Source organism: Pteropus vampyrus, unplaced genomic scaffold (assembly GCF_000151845.1).
Source record: "Pteropus vampyrus isolate Shadow unplaced genomic scaffold, Pvam_2.0 Scaffold8, whole genome shotgun sequence".
Taxonomy (NCBI): domain Eukaryota; kingdom Metazoa; phylum Chordata; class Mammalia; order Chiroptera; family Pteropodidae; genus Pteropus; species Pteropus vampyrus.
In genome coordinates, this window is record NW_011888789.1 from 3,024,933 (window position 1) to 3,041,832 (window position 16,900).

The 16,900-nt window shown below is 31.5% G+C and overlaps 1 protein-coding gene across 1 annotated transcript in view; it reads right to left on the reverse strand.

Moving 5' to 3' along the window:
* Positions 1–16,900, reverse strand: part of WDR17 (WD repeat domain 17) — a 93,097-nt gene that overhangs the window by 41,089 nt on the left and 35,108 nt on the right. The window contains exons 4-8 of the mRNA XM_023519981.1: positions 15,034–15,217; positions 12,868–13,098; positions 7,244–7,495; positions 5,243–5,365; positions 3,120–3,304 (exon numbers count right to left, since the gene is read on the reverse strand). Coding sequence (XP_023375749.1) covers positions 3,120–3,304; positions 5,243–5,365; positions 7,244–7,495; positions 12,868–13,098; positions 15,034–15,217 — 975 coding nt within the window. The remainder of the gene's footprint in view (positions 1–3,119; positions 3,305–5,242; positions 5,366–7,243; positions 7,496–12,867; positions 13,099–15,033; positions 15,218–16,900) is intronic.

Consider the following 16,900-nt stretch of genomic DNA (forward strand, 5'->3'; position numbering starts at 1 on the left):
ATAGTGGTACCTGAAGGAAAACAAGATGTTGAACAGCTATTTGAAGAAATAATGATGGAAAACTTCCCTAACCTGGTGAAAGAAATATACATAAAACTCCAGGAAGCTCAGAGGGTCCCAAAAACCAGGAATGCAAAGAGGTCCATACTAAGACATATTATAATTTAAATGCTAAAGGTTAAAAATAAAGAGAGAATCTTAAAAGCAGAAAGAGAAAAGCAGTTAGTTACCTACAAGGGAGCACCCATAAGACTGGCAGCTGATTTCTCATAGTTATGCAGGACAGAAGAGCTTGGCACAAAATATTTGACGTGAAGAAAATCCAGGATCTACAATCAGGAATACATTATCCAGCAAAGGTAGCATTTAGAGTTTAAGGACAGATAAAGAGCTTCCCAGACAAAAATAAGCTAAAGGAATTTATCAGCACCAAGCCAGTACTACAAAAAATGTTGGAGAGACTTCTTTAAGAAGGAAAAATATGTATCGAAAACAGAAATAAAGAATGGTAGGGACTGTGTTCCTATCAACAAGTACCTCAAATGGAAAAGAATTAAGTGCTCCAACCAAAAGATAGAGTGGTTGAATGAATAAGAAAACAAGACTCCTACATATGCTGCCTATAAGAGACTCACTTCAGATTAAAAAACACACATAGACTAAAAGGAAAGGGAATGGAAAAAGATATTGCCTTGACGGACCTAGAGGGTATTGTGCTGAAAAAATGGGTTGGATAAAGAAAGACAAATATCGTATGATTTCACGTACATGTGGAATCTAAAGAACAAAATCAACAACAACAACAACAAAAGCAGAAATAAACTCATAGATACAGAGAAAATTTTGAGGGCTATTAGATGGGAGGAGTTGGGGGATGACAAAAAAGGCAAAGGGATTAAGAGGTACAAATGGATAGTTGCAGAATAGACATGGAGATGTAGGGTATAGCATAGGGAAGATGGTTAATAATGTAATAAATATGTAAGGGGGAAGAAGGGGACTAGATTTAGTGGGGTGATCGCTTTGCAAGTTATGTGGATCTCTGATCACTATGCTATACAACTGCAACTGGTATATTATTGTATCCAACTATAACTGAAAAAAAAACTCATTGAATTGCATAATGTAAACAGAAGCAACTAATTGTCTATTATATTTCAATAAAGCCAAAAAAAAAAAAAACAACAAGTAGAGAAAGATAAAGGCTATCTGCCAGAAGTATATAGCAGACATGAGTGGGGAAATACAGAAGTGCTCCTATTCAAATCAGATGAGCTGCTACAACTGATAGTCAATGTAGACCTGCAGTCAGAGCCAGCGCCACAAAACAAAATAAACAATTATATATATGGAAAAGTAAAATTTATCATTATTTGTAGATTATATCAGTATGTAGAACCTCGAGAAAATAAACTGACAAACTTTAAAAAAAAAATACTTAAGGCAGGGACTGCCTATCTGCGCATTTTCAATGTTAGTTCATGGCTATGCCTTCGAATTTTATTTTTGAAATTTTAAAACATATAGCAAGGATTAATTTGTAAACATTTCTTCTTTGTCTTATCAAGAGGAACATAGGGATGAAGGAAAATTTTGAAGCATTTTTCTTAATTTTAATCAAGCAAACATTCATTTGGAAGTACACTTTTTAGAAAGTATATGAATAAGATTTTTCTTATCCTATGTAGTTTGGAATTTGGAGATGCTTCACACATATAACGTCAGAGTCCAGAAATTATGAAAAAGAAATTCACCATCTCTTCTGACTGGCAGATACTTTTAAAGTGAGAAGAGCCACTGAAATAATTTATAATCAAGGAATATTTTAGTTTTTATTAGAATTATAAATTTAACAGCTTTTAAAATAAAACATTTTAATATGAGGATTTATGCTCAATAGAAAATCTATTGAACTTAGATTATATAACTTTATTACTAATTTAAATTTCAATACACTTAACTGTTTTCTTATATTTTTCTCCCTTCTCTTTCATAATTCTTTTTAAAGTAAATGGTAATTTGGAATTTGGAAAAAGTTTGCTACACTGGGAAAGCATTTTCATGGAAAGAAAAGTTTACAGGGAAAGAAAATTAAATAACCTAAAAAAATCTAAAAAAAGGCATAATTTTAAATAACAACTATACATTGTTAAACAGTTTTGCTAAAATTCAATATTTTTATCTGAGGATAAAATTAAATTTATACTGAAATGATAGTATTATTGATTATTTTTCTCTCTTCTTTTTTACAAGAGCAATGATAGCTTTAGGCTCTTTACTAAGTTTTTCAATGGAACACAATTAACATTTTAAAGTTTCTTAAATGTCTAGGTTAGTCTAATTCAAACCTGCAGAAATAAGGGGCATTTTTATAAACTCTGAACTAGGGAGAATTAATGAGGATGATTCTTGACAAATATTAATTACAAGGGAATATACATTATTGGATGCATGCATTCATTCATTTATTCAGCAAAACTTAACAAAGTCTTGCTATGTGCCAGGCACTGTTTTAGGTAGTGGAGATAAAGCACAGAAGGAAACCAAGTAAAAATGTGAGTCCTCAGTGAGGTTGTATTCTCTCATATACAGAGGCTTAACAATCATAAGAATTGAAGTTGACAGAATCATGGAATTATTATAATGATTCGATAACAGAAATAAATCTTAAAAACACTCATTCCAATCTTGCTCGTTTCACAGATAATAACAAAGCTTGGAGTAACTGGCAGAGAGAGACTTGTCCTTCCTCCTAAAAGAATATTCTATTTCTCATTTTGCTTTCAAAATACAGTACACTAATGTAATTTTCCAATATTAAAGGATTACTGTGATCCATACAAAAATGGGAAAACTACCAACCATACAGAGTAATCACAATAAGCTAAGCAGACATTAATATTTAAAGAAGTTAAATGTTTATAATTTAAAGAATTTTAATAGTTTTGTCATCATTCTACACATTCTTCTAAAATGTTTTAGCCAACCAAAATAAGGTCCTGACATATGGTTCTTTACAAAATAATTTTTAACAATATTAATACGTAAAGAAAAGTAATCATGAGCAAGCTTCACAAAACAAGTGTTGTGTATAAAAGAAGGAATGACCATAAACATACCATGTCCCTAAGAAAATCCCATTTCTTGGCTCCCATATCATAAAGTCCAACTCCACCATCCAAGAAGCAGCACACTGCATGACCAGGAGGAAGTGAAAATGCTTGATTCTGTGTCAACATTGGGGGTGGAACTGCTTCACTAGTGGAGGATGTATAATGATTTTTGATTGGAGACTGGATGGAAACTTAAAAAAGAAAAAAACAAAAAAGTAAACATTTACACCAATAGCTTCTCATATACTGGAATAAAACCACAGGGCTTAATTTATAAAGATGCTCCTTTGTTTTCTTTTATCCAGAATTTATATCAGTAAACCATTAGGCAGTAATCATATTCTCTCAGCCACAGGCATAGTTTTGCAACTTCACCATATATACATATATGGAATTGTTATAATGTTATATACATATATATATGTATATATATACACACACACATATATACACACATATACATATACACAAAATTGGATATTATTTTTAAAACAGGTATATAAAAATGCAGGTGGAGCAAAATGGATGAAAATTAGTATGTGAAGAATCATAACATGTTGTGAATATTTGGTTTCTTATTTCCCCATAAATTGAAGCATAACATGATTATTTTTTAATTAAACTCTTCTTTTAAAATTTTCATATAATAGTTTATTTCCTCCACACACACAAACATACATGCATTTAAATTTCTTTCTTTTAAAGCTCATAACTCTCTTCTGCTAGTTGTCAATCCAATGAAAATAATTATTTTTGAAATTGTTTATAATTCACTGTAATTTAGCTGCCAAATTAAGAATCAAAAATATGTGACATACATTTCCCTCTCAATTTTTCTTTATTCTTCCTTGGGTTATTTTTACTGTTTACACACTTCCATTTCTCCAACTTTCAATTATATAAATGTCCCTTTGTTTAATTGTTTTCTGTATATTCTATATCTCATATTTTATCTTCTTTCAAGTTTTTCCTTAGAACATGAATATTCTCTTGCAAACATAATTCAAAATAATGATACCACTGTAAATTATCAGACCAATCTATATTAATTACATACTGGAATATAGACATTTCCCAGTAAATTCACTTTTTAACACAAATATTGCATTAATTTAGATAACACTCATTTCTTAGAATCTGGTAATGACAGGAAGTCCAAACTAGAATGAACTACTAATAACAAAAGAGGCATTTGGTTCAGTGAAATTTTGTTGACAATTTGGTTAAATTTAATATGATCCATGACTGATTTTTAAAAATATTTTACTTTACTGACATTATGGGTGGTTTTGACACCCATATGCACCTATCTATAATTCATTTTTTTTTAGAATTTAGTATGTCTACATTTAAAATTTTTCATTTTCACATAATTTTCCTTACTCTATTCTTTCTGTTACATTAAAAAAATTGGAAGAAAAAACAAGATATCTCACAATAGTTTACCTGGAAAAAGTGAATTAAAAATGACAAGATTGGTATATGTTTCTTTATATTTTCTGATTTTTCTAGAATGGGCATGGAGTACTATTGTACTAAGGAAAAAAATAGGAAAGGAGAATCTGTGATATTTGTCATCCCATGATAAGAATGTTCATAGCAACTAAACAAAGAAACAAATAATTCCAAAAATGCAGGATAATAAACAATATGCCAGCCTCTAGCATATTACATCTCCAGTCCTAATATTTTTAACCCCTCCAGTTTCCAGGATTTAGAAGTATTCAGACTCTACAGAAAGGCTTAAATTTGTGAAAAGGCTAGAGATTCAAATATAGAGATTATCTACTATGTCGTGCCTTGTCCACTAAATTATATACTACATTTGCTAATCAAATAACACTACTTTGAATAGCCCTTGCTAATTATTTAGTATATTATAAAGAAAGCAGTAGTACAGAGGAAGCAATAACTCTAGATTGTTCAATCACTAAATTCTCTACCTCATGTTTTTGATGACCCACACAAAATGAAAACACTGACAACCATGCAGAATAATCATGATTTAGTTAGTAGGGAGTCAATTTCTTTTCCCTCACATATGTTTATATCATTAAGTCAGTCATTTTATTTGAGAGCGGCAAATATGATATTTTAAAATATTAAATTTTCGTGACATTTTTACTTACATTTTTTTCTTGGGGGAGAATTAAGTACATGTAAGCAGTGAAATCCTGTTTTCTTTAATTTAAAATTATCAATAGGCGTTGTTCTTGAAACATTCCAAATGCGTAACACGCCCACTTGAGAATCTAGTCAGATCAGGATAAAGCTTTATATTAACAAATTTTATTTGAAGCAAAATGCCCAGACAAAAAAAATAAAAAAGCTTCAACTTTCAAGATTTTTAGCACTATTCATTGACATTTTTCAAACAATGAGATTGTACAATTAAAGAAACAGGAAAAAATGCTATTCAAACTTTAAATTTTTGGCATATTTTATTATTTTTTTTCTGTTCCAAATCCTTTTCTAGGGTAAGAAACTGCTTGCCTTGCAGCTTATCCCCACAAAGATCATTATCACAGTTTGATGACAAAAAGCACCCTATTGACAAACAAGTTCTAGAAAAGCCAGTCACTGAAAACTTTCCACTCCAAAATTAAAAAATCCTAACATGGTTAAAGTGTTTGTAAACTGCTCCTTTGCTCACTTGCAGCAAACAAGGACTGCCTAATATACCTTTCTATACCAAATAGAAAGCTCCCTCTCTTCCAAAAATCCAACTGTAATAAGCTACTTTGGAAAACGGTCTGGCAGTTTTTCAAACGATTAAATGGAGAGTTACCATATGATTCATCAATTACACTCCCATGTACATACCCAACAGAATTATAAACATATGTTCCCACAAAAACCTGTACACAGATGTTCATAGCAGCATTATTCATAACAACAAAAGAGTGGAAACAAATTAAATGTCTATCTACTGGTAGAGGAACAAAATCTGGCATATCCATGCAATAAAATATGATTCACCCATAAAATGGAATGTTATTCATGTACCCTATAACCTTGAAAACTTTATGCTAACTCAAAGAAGCTAGACAGAAAAGGCCACTTATTGAATTATTTCATTTCTATAAAATGTCTGGAATAGGCAGATCCACAGAAAGAGAGCAGATTAACAGTTTATGTCAACACATGTGTGTACTAGGGGCTGTGAGGAGGGTGTAATAGAGAGTGACTGCTAAATGGCTACAGGACTTACAGGGGGGCTGATGACATTTTCTGGAATTAGATAATTCCAGAAATAGTTGTAATGGTTGTAAAACTGTGAATACAGAAACTACTGAGCTGTATACTTTAAAATGGTGAATTTCATGGTATGTGAATTTTATCTCAATAATAGTAACAGATACATAAAAAATTCCCATGTCAATTATATCCTACGAAATTAAAGGCAATTAAGATATATAAATAAGAATCCAGCTACTTCCATGTCTCATATCAGTGCTTAAAGAATTTCTTTAAAATGTTGAGAGATAAAGACTCTCTGTCTCTTATTTTACACTAAACAAATATAGGACTTATTTCTATCATAGCTGAGAGTACTCTTTTTAGAGACCTCTTTCTGTGAAACTAAGTAAATGATAAAAGTAGAGTCATTTAATTTCTAATTACCATTTTAAATTCCATCTTCTCATCCCTTGTCACTTCTCAGCTTTGCTAATTCTCTCATAATAGGAAACAAGAAGGAGCATCCTTTCAACCCATGGTAATAAATTCCACTTTCATTTTCAACCTAGTTTGAAAATGTCTTTGCCTATCTAGCCATACATGGTAACTGACTGTCTATCCAGATAAGTTGTTTTTCTAGTGAGTACTTTAACCATCATGATGACACTCCTGAAATTGAACTGTGTCTTTTTTATACATACAAACACAAGCATGCACATATATAATATATTCCAACGTATTATCAGAAAACTGGGCCTTAATTTCATTTGTATCTGTCGTTATGTTAATGATACATAGTATAAGTAATAGTAAACTAGCCATTTACTATAACAAATAATATTTGAGATTTAGTAAGTTTGACACAAAATTAACCAATAAGAGTGTAATTTCCCTGACTGAATTAAAGAATACACACATATTCAAAACTTTGAGAAATAAGGTACACTTACCTCCAGTTATAAACATCCCAGGGGCACTAGGAACCCAGGCCAAACATTGTACAGAAGCTGCTGCACTGGGAAAATTAAATGTTGTTATGCAAAAAAGTGATTCTGTATCTACTAGGCGAATTCCATGATGTGAATTAGCCACAAGAAGATAATCGGTAGATAGAGGGTCCCATTCCAAGGCTGTAATTGGATCCTCTTCTTCTGTCCCTTCAAGAGATTCAGGTCTGAGAACATGTTTCTGACTTTTATTACCTATTAAAATATTAAGAAAATGATTTTAAACAAAATTATCAAAAAACACCAATAATTGAGACGATATTTTCTCCTTGTACACCACTGCTCTCTGGGAGAATTGGGAACACAAATCTGGCATTTCCTGCAGAACTCATAGTTGACATGTGAATGCAGGGGAATTAGAGTTTGTCCTAATGATGAAGTCATATTGAACTGCTTTGCTTTGGCAACTCTAGTACCCTGAATATTTTTCCTATTTGTTACTTAAAAGCTGTAAGAAAATGATGCAGATAAAAAATACACATGATCCTGTCATCAACTAAAATTTCACTGAATTACAGTAGTATAGGGATAGGAAAGGGCTTAACAAAAAGAAGAACATTGTGTTTGATGAAAAGCATAGACTTTGGAGCAGATTGCCTGGGTCCTAATCCTAGTTTTACTACTTACTAGCTTTGTGTTCTTGGACAAGAATCTTAATCTGTGTGCTCAGTTTTTATTTTTATAATGGAGAACACAACAATACCTTGTAGAATTTTTAAAAAGATTAAATAAATTAGTAGCTTCAAGTGCTTAGAACAGGACATGTTATAAACAGCATATCAATATTTACTGTCACTTCTTTCTTATTCATCATAATATTTGTCATAATTATAATTCATTTCTGACTACCGGTACAAATAAGGCAGCCAGAAAAATAGAAAGATAAAACAAGTGAAATTAAATGAAGCAATGGGTCATCAGATAATCCTCTTGTTCCTTCCAAATTATATACACGACTGGCGGTATGGAAAATTATGCTTTTGTAGATGTATGTCATGGGACTCCAACAAGCCAGTCCTCTCATTCTCAAAAGAAAGGCAGTGAAACAACTAAGTTTAGAGACTATATTGTTAATAGAAAGTACCAATTATTCCTAAGTATTATAAAGGTTAAAAGAATTGTTTATTAAAAAAAATAATGCAACTGAAGATACCAGAACTCTTTCTGTAATGTCATCATTAAACAGTTTCTGAACATATCAGATTATAAAAGCAGAGAAAATAGATTTCCTTAGCTCAATAAGATATTTGTAAACTGAACTGAAAACCTTGCAGCTTCTGTTGGGATTAAAGTCATCAGTGTATTATTCTTTAAATATAACCTTAATATTAAATAGATAGTATTTTATTTACAATTTTTGCATATCTAATCATAGAAGGTATTTGTCAGATTTCTATTATTTGGGTTTATCAAGTTTTTGCAATAGCCATCAAGAAAAGTTTGTTTGCTTCTTCTTTCTCAAAATCAGTATCTGCTAAATTGCTATTTGATATAACAGAGTAATGAATATTAATGTCGCTGATCATTACAAGGCAGAGAGAGACAGAAAAACGATTTATTAAGTTGTACTAGCTATTTCTTAAGTAATTTTTAAGTATTTGCATGTGCCAGTTAGGATCTATGATTTATTAAAAATATTCCAGCATGTGAAAAAATAAGAAAAACAACACAAAACATGGGAAAATCTGCAATGCAGATGCTATAACTAAATCACGTAGCTTTAAAGCCCCATGCTTACAGTCAAATGATAATGAATTACAGTCACCATTTTCTGGTCTACCGGGTTTCAACATTTTTATTATAAAAGATAAAAAATGGAATCCATAACATTTAAAGCAATCATTAGAATAACAGCTGATAATATTTTTTATTTATATGTTGTTTATTTTATTTGTGTTCTATTTTATTATAACAAATATCAGGCAATTTATGTTGTCAGATTAGCACAGAAGAATATGATATGAATAAGTCGATAAGAAGATGAGGCTGACAATTCTGTATGAAAAACAAAAACTGGGACAAGGGAAAATTGGGGTTAAAATATAAAATAATGAGGGTAACATATAATCCACACAGCTGTTCAAATTTTGATTTTGAGATCTGATGGCTAAAGCAAAGAGGAAAGAAATTCCTCTTGTGAAAGGTTACACAATAGATACTGTCCACAAGATAAAAATAAAACAAAATGACAAACAAAAAAATGTGCTTAGGAGAAGCACAGTTTTTCCTAGAACTGAGGCCAGAAATAAATGTCTCCAGTGTGTTTTTAAAATGAGACACAGTATTACACAGGGACAATGTCACCACCAACATTTCTAAAGTAAAACAATGCAGATTTGATTAATGCACATCCTTGGATAATACCAAAGTTAATTCAATTAAAACATTCTATGGTGAAGATTAAAAAATTCTCTGATGATCTGGCTTTGACTAAGAACATAAGGTGAAATAGTTAAAGCAGTAATTTTCCAATGTTTTTGGCCCTGAAACCCTCTGTTCACATGAGAATTTTTACATGAAAATTCTACATAACACAGATTAAAGTATTTTTCAGACTAAAAGGGAGCAGAAGGCATAAAGCAAGTTGAATCAACTACCAAGTTTTCCTATTCCCCCCACCCAACACACACACATAAATATACAAATTTACTAATAAGCACAGTTTAAAAATCACTGATTTAAAATGATGGATGAACTATTGTGGGCAGTCCTGTGTGAATATTTTATTTTTCCTTCCACAGAGCTTGAGGTCATAGTCTCCTGCAAGAACCTACAGGACAGAAACTCCATCTCCTTACAGAGAGATTGACCAACCAGTGGTGCCAATTAAGTCATTAACAAGGTACAGGTGATCTCTTTGGGAAACTTAAACATAACAATGCCAGTATTAATGCTAACAGACTCAAAATTTCAAACTCACATCAGAATGTAGTGTCAGAATCAAAAATTAGTGTTTCCTTCATGACCCATTAGCTTTTCTATATGCAAAAGGAAAATACATAACTAGATTATATCTTTCATAATGTTTTGTGCATGAATTGCTAAAAATACTATAGAATAAATAAGATAAAGAAGTTTGTATTGAGTCCTTATGGGTTGACTTGTGTTCTCCAAAAGGGTATTGAAGTCCTAACCTCAGTATCTGTGAATGTGACTTTATTTGGAAATAAATTATTTGCACATGATCAAGTTAAGATGAGGTCATTAGGATGGATGCTAATCCAATATCACTGTGTCCTTAGAAATAGGGGAAATTGGGACACAGAGACATGTTTGCACACAGGGGGACACCATGTGAAGACTGGCATTATGTTGCCATAAAGTAAGGAACTGCCAGAAGCTAAAAGAGAGGCCTGGAACAGATCCTTCCTTAGTGCCTTTAGAGGCTCTGGCTAACAACTTGATTTCATACTTCTGGCCTCTAAAACTGTGAAATGAAAATCCTAAGAGTTCTCATCACAAGGAAAAAAACCCTTTCTCTATTTGCTTTTTCTTTTTATTGTATCTATATGAAATAATAGATGCTAACTAAACTTATTATGGTAATTATTTCACAACATATGTAACTTGAACCATTATGCTGTTCACTTTAAACTTATGTATGTCAATTGCATCTCAATAAAACTGAAAAAAAATTCTGTTGTTCTAAGCCATCCAGTTTGTGGTACTTCCTTAGGGCAACCCTAGCAAACTAATACATGGGTGGATCCAAAGAAATAATACTGGATGATGTGGGTACAGATACACAAATTACTTTAACAATTGGCATATTAAGTTATTGGAAAACAGTGACCTCTCTGGAAGTCATATAAGTTAGCCTGTTGAAATTTTATACTTCTCATCCAGATGTAAACATAGGAAAAAGAAAAGCAAAGGAGTCCTTCATTTCTCCCTACCTTTTCTATGCTAAAATAAGCATAAATGTCTCAATATTTTATAACTTAGAGACATAACATCATAGCTCAATGTCTTATGGATTAAAACCTTCAAAAATGCCTAATAATAATAATAAAGAAGGAAAAGAAAGCCCTAGCCAGTGAAAAAGGAGATGGATACAATGATGAATTACAAAATACGAAAAATATCTAGAATGAAATATAGACCAAAATAAGAGCACACCCCTCATCATCCTCCTTCAGAGCTCTGCAAAACAGATTCCTCAAAAAGAAAGTATCATGATCCTCATGAAACCTCTGGGTATAGGCTAGCTTGGGGACAGAAGTGGGGAAATACACCCCAGAGAGCAGAGATACAAGAGAAAGAACCACACGGCATACAACCATCTTTATTGTCCCTAAATTATTTCCCTGGTACTAGTGAAGACCACCACAGAGGAAGATGCAGGCATGAGAAGTGGTAGTCACCAGATCAAAACAGAGAAAGTCTATAAATTACATCACTGAGCTGTGCGCCTTAGTGACCAACTATAAAACAGAACCTGCTCCCAATACAGAGGAAGGAACAGATTGGGTGGAGATGTTTGAGAAGACAAATGCAAATACTACAAAACACAATCACTGACTCCTCCCCATTCTAATCTAAATCAAACGAATAAAATTGTCTCTATGTGAAATTAGTACAACCAGAAAGAACACGAGGCTATGGGAAAAAAAAGAGAAGAGAAGGTAGATGGTAAATAAGTATACACACACACACACTCGCACACATAACTTATCTTTCTAAAAAAGGCAAATAATAGATTCTATTTAAAATGTATTTAAGATAAAATGACCCTACTCTATCAATGTTTTACAAATCTTTTTTTTTAACTTTAGAAAGATCATTCCCTGAAGATTCGAATTTTCACAATTTCTTCTGTTCCATTTTAATTCCTTTTTTCTTCTATTAATTGCAGAGAAATTGAATGTAATGTGTTTTGTGAAAGGTAGTTATCCTAATCTTGAAAAAGCATTTTCCTCTCCCTATCTAGCAAACCAGGAGTCACATACATCAACAAGATGCCAGATGGCTAACAGCATGTTTCTTGAATGTTAGCAGGACTTTTTCATCAGTGAGGAGATATTCAGGTAATTTTTCAATTTTTTCATTATACATTTTGTTATTGTTTAAATTTTAAAAATAAACAAACTAATTTCTCAGACCCTTTCATTCATCCACATTAATGAACTAATATGAGTCCAAAGAGTTATTGTTCCTTTCTATCCCAGGTTCAAAGTCTTTGCAGAGCTGTGGCATTATAATGGTATTTTACACAAAGGTAGGAAAATATTTTTGAATAGTATTAGTAAGTAATCATGTATTCTGGCTCTATGTCATTGTTCATTCCGTCCATTTTCTTAGTAAATGTGTAAAATAAAGAACTGATTTCAAAAAGTAAAAATATGGGACAAATGACTGATTTGGGTTAAAGTAAAATATGCACAGATAAGTTAAATGTTTTATAATGCCACACAAATAAATTTACTTCAAATGATTGAAATACATGCAATGATGGATAATATTTTTACGGCTAACATTTAAAAACTTTTTAATTTGGCTTTATGTTGTATAAATAAATTATGTATGCTAAGAAAAATCAAATTTAAGAGATCTAATTAAATTCTTACCTGGTTGAAAAATTGACAGACTTCCATCAATATGACCAAATACAACTTTCCCCTTTTTTTGGGTATGCCATCTGAATATACTGATATCAGACAAGAAGTTATGAGCGTCTTTGTGTACAGTCACTCCACTATCTGGTCCCGAGATGGTCCAAATGAACAGTGGGCCTCTGTGGGCAACAAAGGCTACAGCATCATGTGCATTCCAGCACCAGCTAAGAGAGGCAGGCATCCCTAGAAGAAATTAAATATAGATACATAATAGATCTGGCAGAAGATTGTAGCATTAAATACTATTTGCGTTGTACATTTCTAAAACAACTTAAAATATAAGAATATGTTCATTATTTTAAAATGTTATCTTCTTCCTTGGGGATTGAATTTTGAAAAGTAACCCCAAAGACTAACAAGGGAAGATCTGAAGGTACTTCTATGATAAAAGAAAAAGTACCCAGTTAGGTTTAAAACTACTAATGTGATCATATGCTTCATATATTCAAAGAAATTTATTGTTATTTCTTTCAGAAAACTGTATGTACATTAAAGCAATAAATTCTTATTGAGTTTTTGTGTAGAAGACTTGCTTTAGGAATTCTTGGTATACAAGTTAATATGGGATACGATTCATACTTGAAAGAATCTTATATATAAATTGGGGGGCTAAGGATTAAATGTATAAAAAATTAAATGCTACTATAAGGGTTTAATAACAATAAAATTAATAATATAATTTATGTCTTATCAGTTTAGATTCAAATCTTAGCTTTGCCTCAGATGAACTACATTAATCACTTTATCTTTCTAAAGCTGTTTCAACTATAAAACAGATATAATTAAAATATCTGACCACTTATTTCACATGAATGTTAAAAAAAGGAAATGTAATAATATATATAAAAATCCTTTTTAAACTATAAGACAAAACACAAAAGTTAATTGTTAATCTCTCCACTATTAAAGTAATCAAATAAATCTTTTATAAAATAAATGTTATGGTAAATTCATGAGTCAAGAGAGAGATTATGAATCTCCCAACACAGATACATTAATCAACTGCATCAGAATCACCAAACTGAATATGTGTATGACATCATATGGAATAGGGCCCAGAAATCTTGTTTTAACAAGGTTTTCCAAATGATTTTGATGTGTAGAAGGCTTGTGACCATTGGGCTACTGTCCTGGAAAGTAAACTGGATTTGAATTGTATCTTGAAGGAACAACAGAGTTTAAATAAATATGGATGAGAAATATTTCTCAAAAAGAGAAAATGATATAAACAAAGACACAGAGTCAAAAGTTGTTTATTGACAGTAAATTCCATTTCTGTCAATCGTCCATCATGTGCCAAGAGGGAGAAACTAGAAAACTCATACCTAGTTCAGGATCTGATACATAATGGGAACTCCATAAAACGTTTTGAATGAATGAATGAATATATGAATAAGGTCAATAAAAAAGCTGATGTAGTCTTAGGATACATTAACAGAAGTGGAATTTCCCCAATAAGGGATAAGATACTCTGTATGGATCAGACCACCAGAGTACATTCAAAGAAAGCCATTAGAATGCTGGCTCTCTGAACACGTATTTCAAGGAAGGCAGCAAGGAAGAGAATGGACCAGAAAAATGTCCTAAGTTATAACAGAAAAAATTAATATAGAGAGGCTTATTACATGCAAGCACTTCTAAGAGGTCTATAAATATTAATTCATTTAATTGTTCCATCAAGATTCTGAGATAAGTAGGTCAGATTACTACTCATGTTGTTTTTTCAGAAAAAAAATTAACTGTGACATTTTTCAAGCTGCTGACAATTTTAACATTTTACATTTAAACAAATTTATACTCATTTTCCTTTAAATGTAACTTTTGACTTTTAGAAAACAATGATGAATTAAAAAATACAGAGGCAGGTTCTTATTTGATATTTCCTATGTTTTTAATTGATCAGTATACCAAGTATGATTATTTCATGAAATTCTGTTTCAGTTTTGTGCACATGCACACACACAATAATTAGTTATGTGAAATGGATTTCTTAAATAGATTACTATTAGATAGTTTGAAAAACACTATTTTAAAACCTGAGCTAATTGAAATAAAATATTTTGCTTATTGAAATTAAAATATTTCATTCAATAAAATAAGTCCCGGTCACAAGTATACCTTTTGTGTTGTCGAGTTTAGCAATGACTTTTTGTTCTGCAACATTCCAAATGATCACTAAGTTATCGGTACTGCCACTTGCAAACAGATCAGGGTTGTGTGGACACCAAGAGATAGCTGTGATTGTTTTTTTATGTTCAGACATAATTGCGTGGAGTTTGAATTCATTATAACGGTGATCCAACTAAAAAAAAATACATAAATAAAACATTTCAGTGCTTCTTTTTAGATTACACATTTTCAATTAATAATCATATTATTTTTAAAAAGCTACACACATGAAAATTAGTACACCTAGGAACAAGATAGGAACACATTTCAAGATTTGGTCTATTTTCAGGGGTATCCAATCAGCTGAAAAACTTTTTAAAAAAATATGAGAGAATTGAATTTAAAAATATCAATTTTAAAAAAGGTAAAAATAGAGGTACATTTAAATATGCATAATAATTCACAGTTTAATAATATTTTCTATACTATATCTATTTATGAAAAAAACTTGGTCTTGAAATTTTTTTCTGTAAATTTTCACTTATATTTGAATCAAAAAAATTTAGGTTAAATAAACCAACTGCTCATTATTACATTATTAAGAGATCCAAAGTTTGCAGAGCAATGGTGTCATTGGATCTGTTTTATGTTATTGCTTTTTGGATCGGGCATTCTATTGTGTTCTTATTCATAACACAAAAGGAATAGCCTAATTTTCCTATTTCTTTGTAATTAATCTTTCTATCATTTTAAACATGTGTGAGATTATAGTGTATGTCATTTTGTTATACCTGGTTTTTCCCTTTAACACATAACAAACCTTTCACAGTGTTATTGAAGAGTTTTTCATTATTATATTAATCATTTATTACACCAATATCTTTAACTATATACTTGCAGTAAAATTCTAACTGCTAACATGGTCTTCCACATTGTACATCATGAATCTCTTCTATCTGGTTAGTATCATTTGGTCTCATGCTCTTCCTTGTTCACGCTGACCTTCTCATTTCCCTAATATAGCAAAATCATTTTCTGCTTTCCCTTGGCCATAAATGCTCTCCCCACGGATTTGCTGATGGTTAGTCATTCTCCTGTTCAGGTCTCACTTCAAAAACACCTCTTTAGAGAGGCATTTTCTGACCACGGTATCTAAATAAATTCATACCCCTCCTCAGAAACTGTCTCATGTTTTCTTTATCGTTTTTAAATTGAGATATATTTGATGTATAACATTATATTAGTTTCAGGCATACAACATGATCCAATATTTGTATATATTGTGAAATGTTCACCACAGTAAGTTTCATTAACATTCATCACTACACAGTTACACCTTTTTTCCTTACGATGAGAACTTTCAAGATCTACTCTCTTAGCAACATTTAAATATATATACAATATTGTAACTAAAGTCACCATGCTATCCAGTTACTTAATTTCCTAACTGGAAGTTTGTACCACCTTCATCCATTTTGCAACCTCATCTTCACCTCCCACCTCTGGCACCACCAATCTGTTCTCTGTTTCCACAAGTTTGAGGGGTTTTTGTTTGTTCTTGATTTATAGTCTACATATAAGTGAGATCATACAGTATTTGTCTTTCTCTATCTGACTTATTCCACTTAGCATAATGCCCTCAAGTTCCCTCCATGTTGTCACGAATGGCAATAATTCTTTCTATTTATGGCTCAATAATATTCCATTGTATGCATGTACACCACATTTTTGTTATTCATTCATCTATCCAGGGACACTTAGGTTGCTTCCATGTCTTGGCTATTGTAAATAACACTTCAATGAACATGTGGGTGCATACATCTTTTCAAGTTACTGTTTTCATTTCCTTCAAATAAATACCCAGAAGTATAATTGC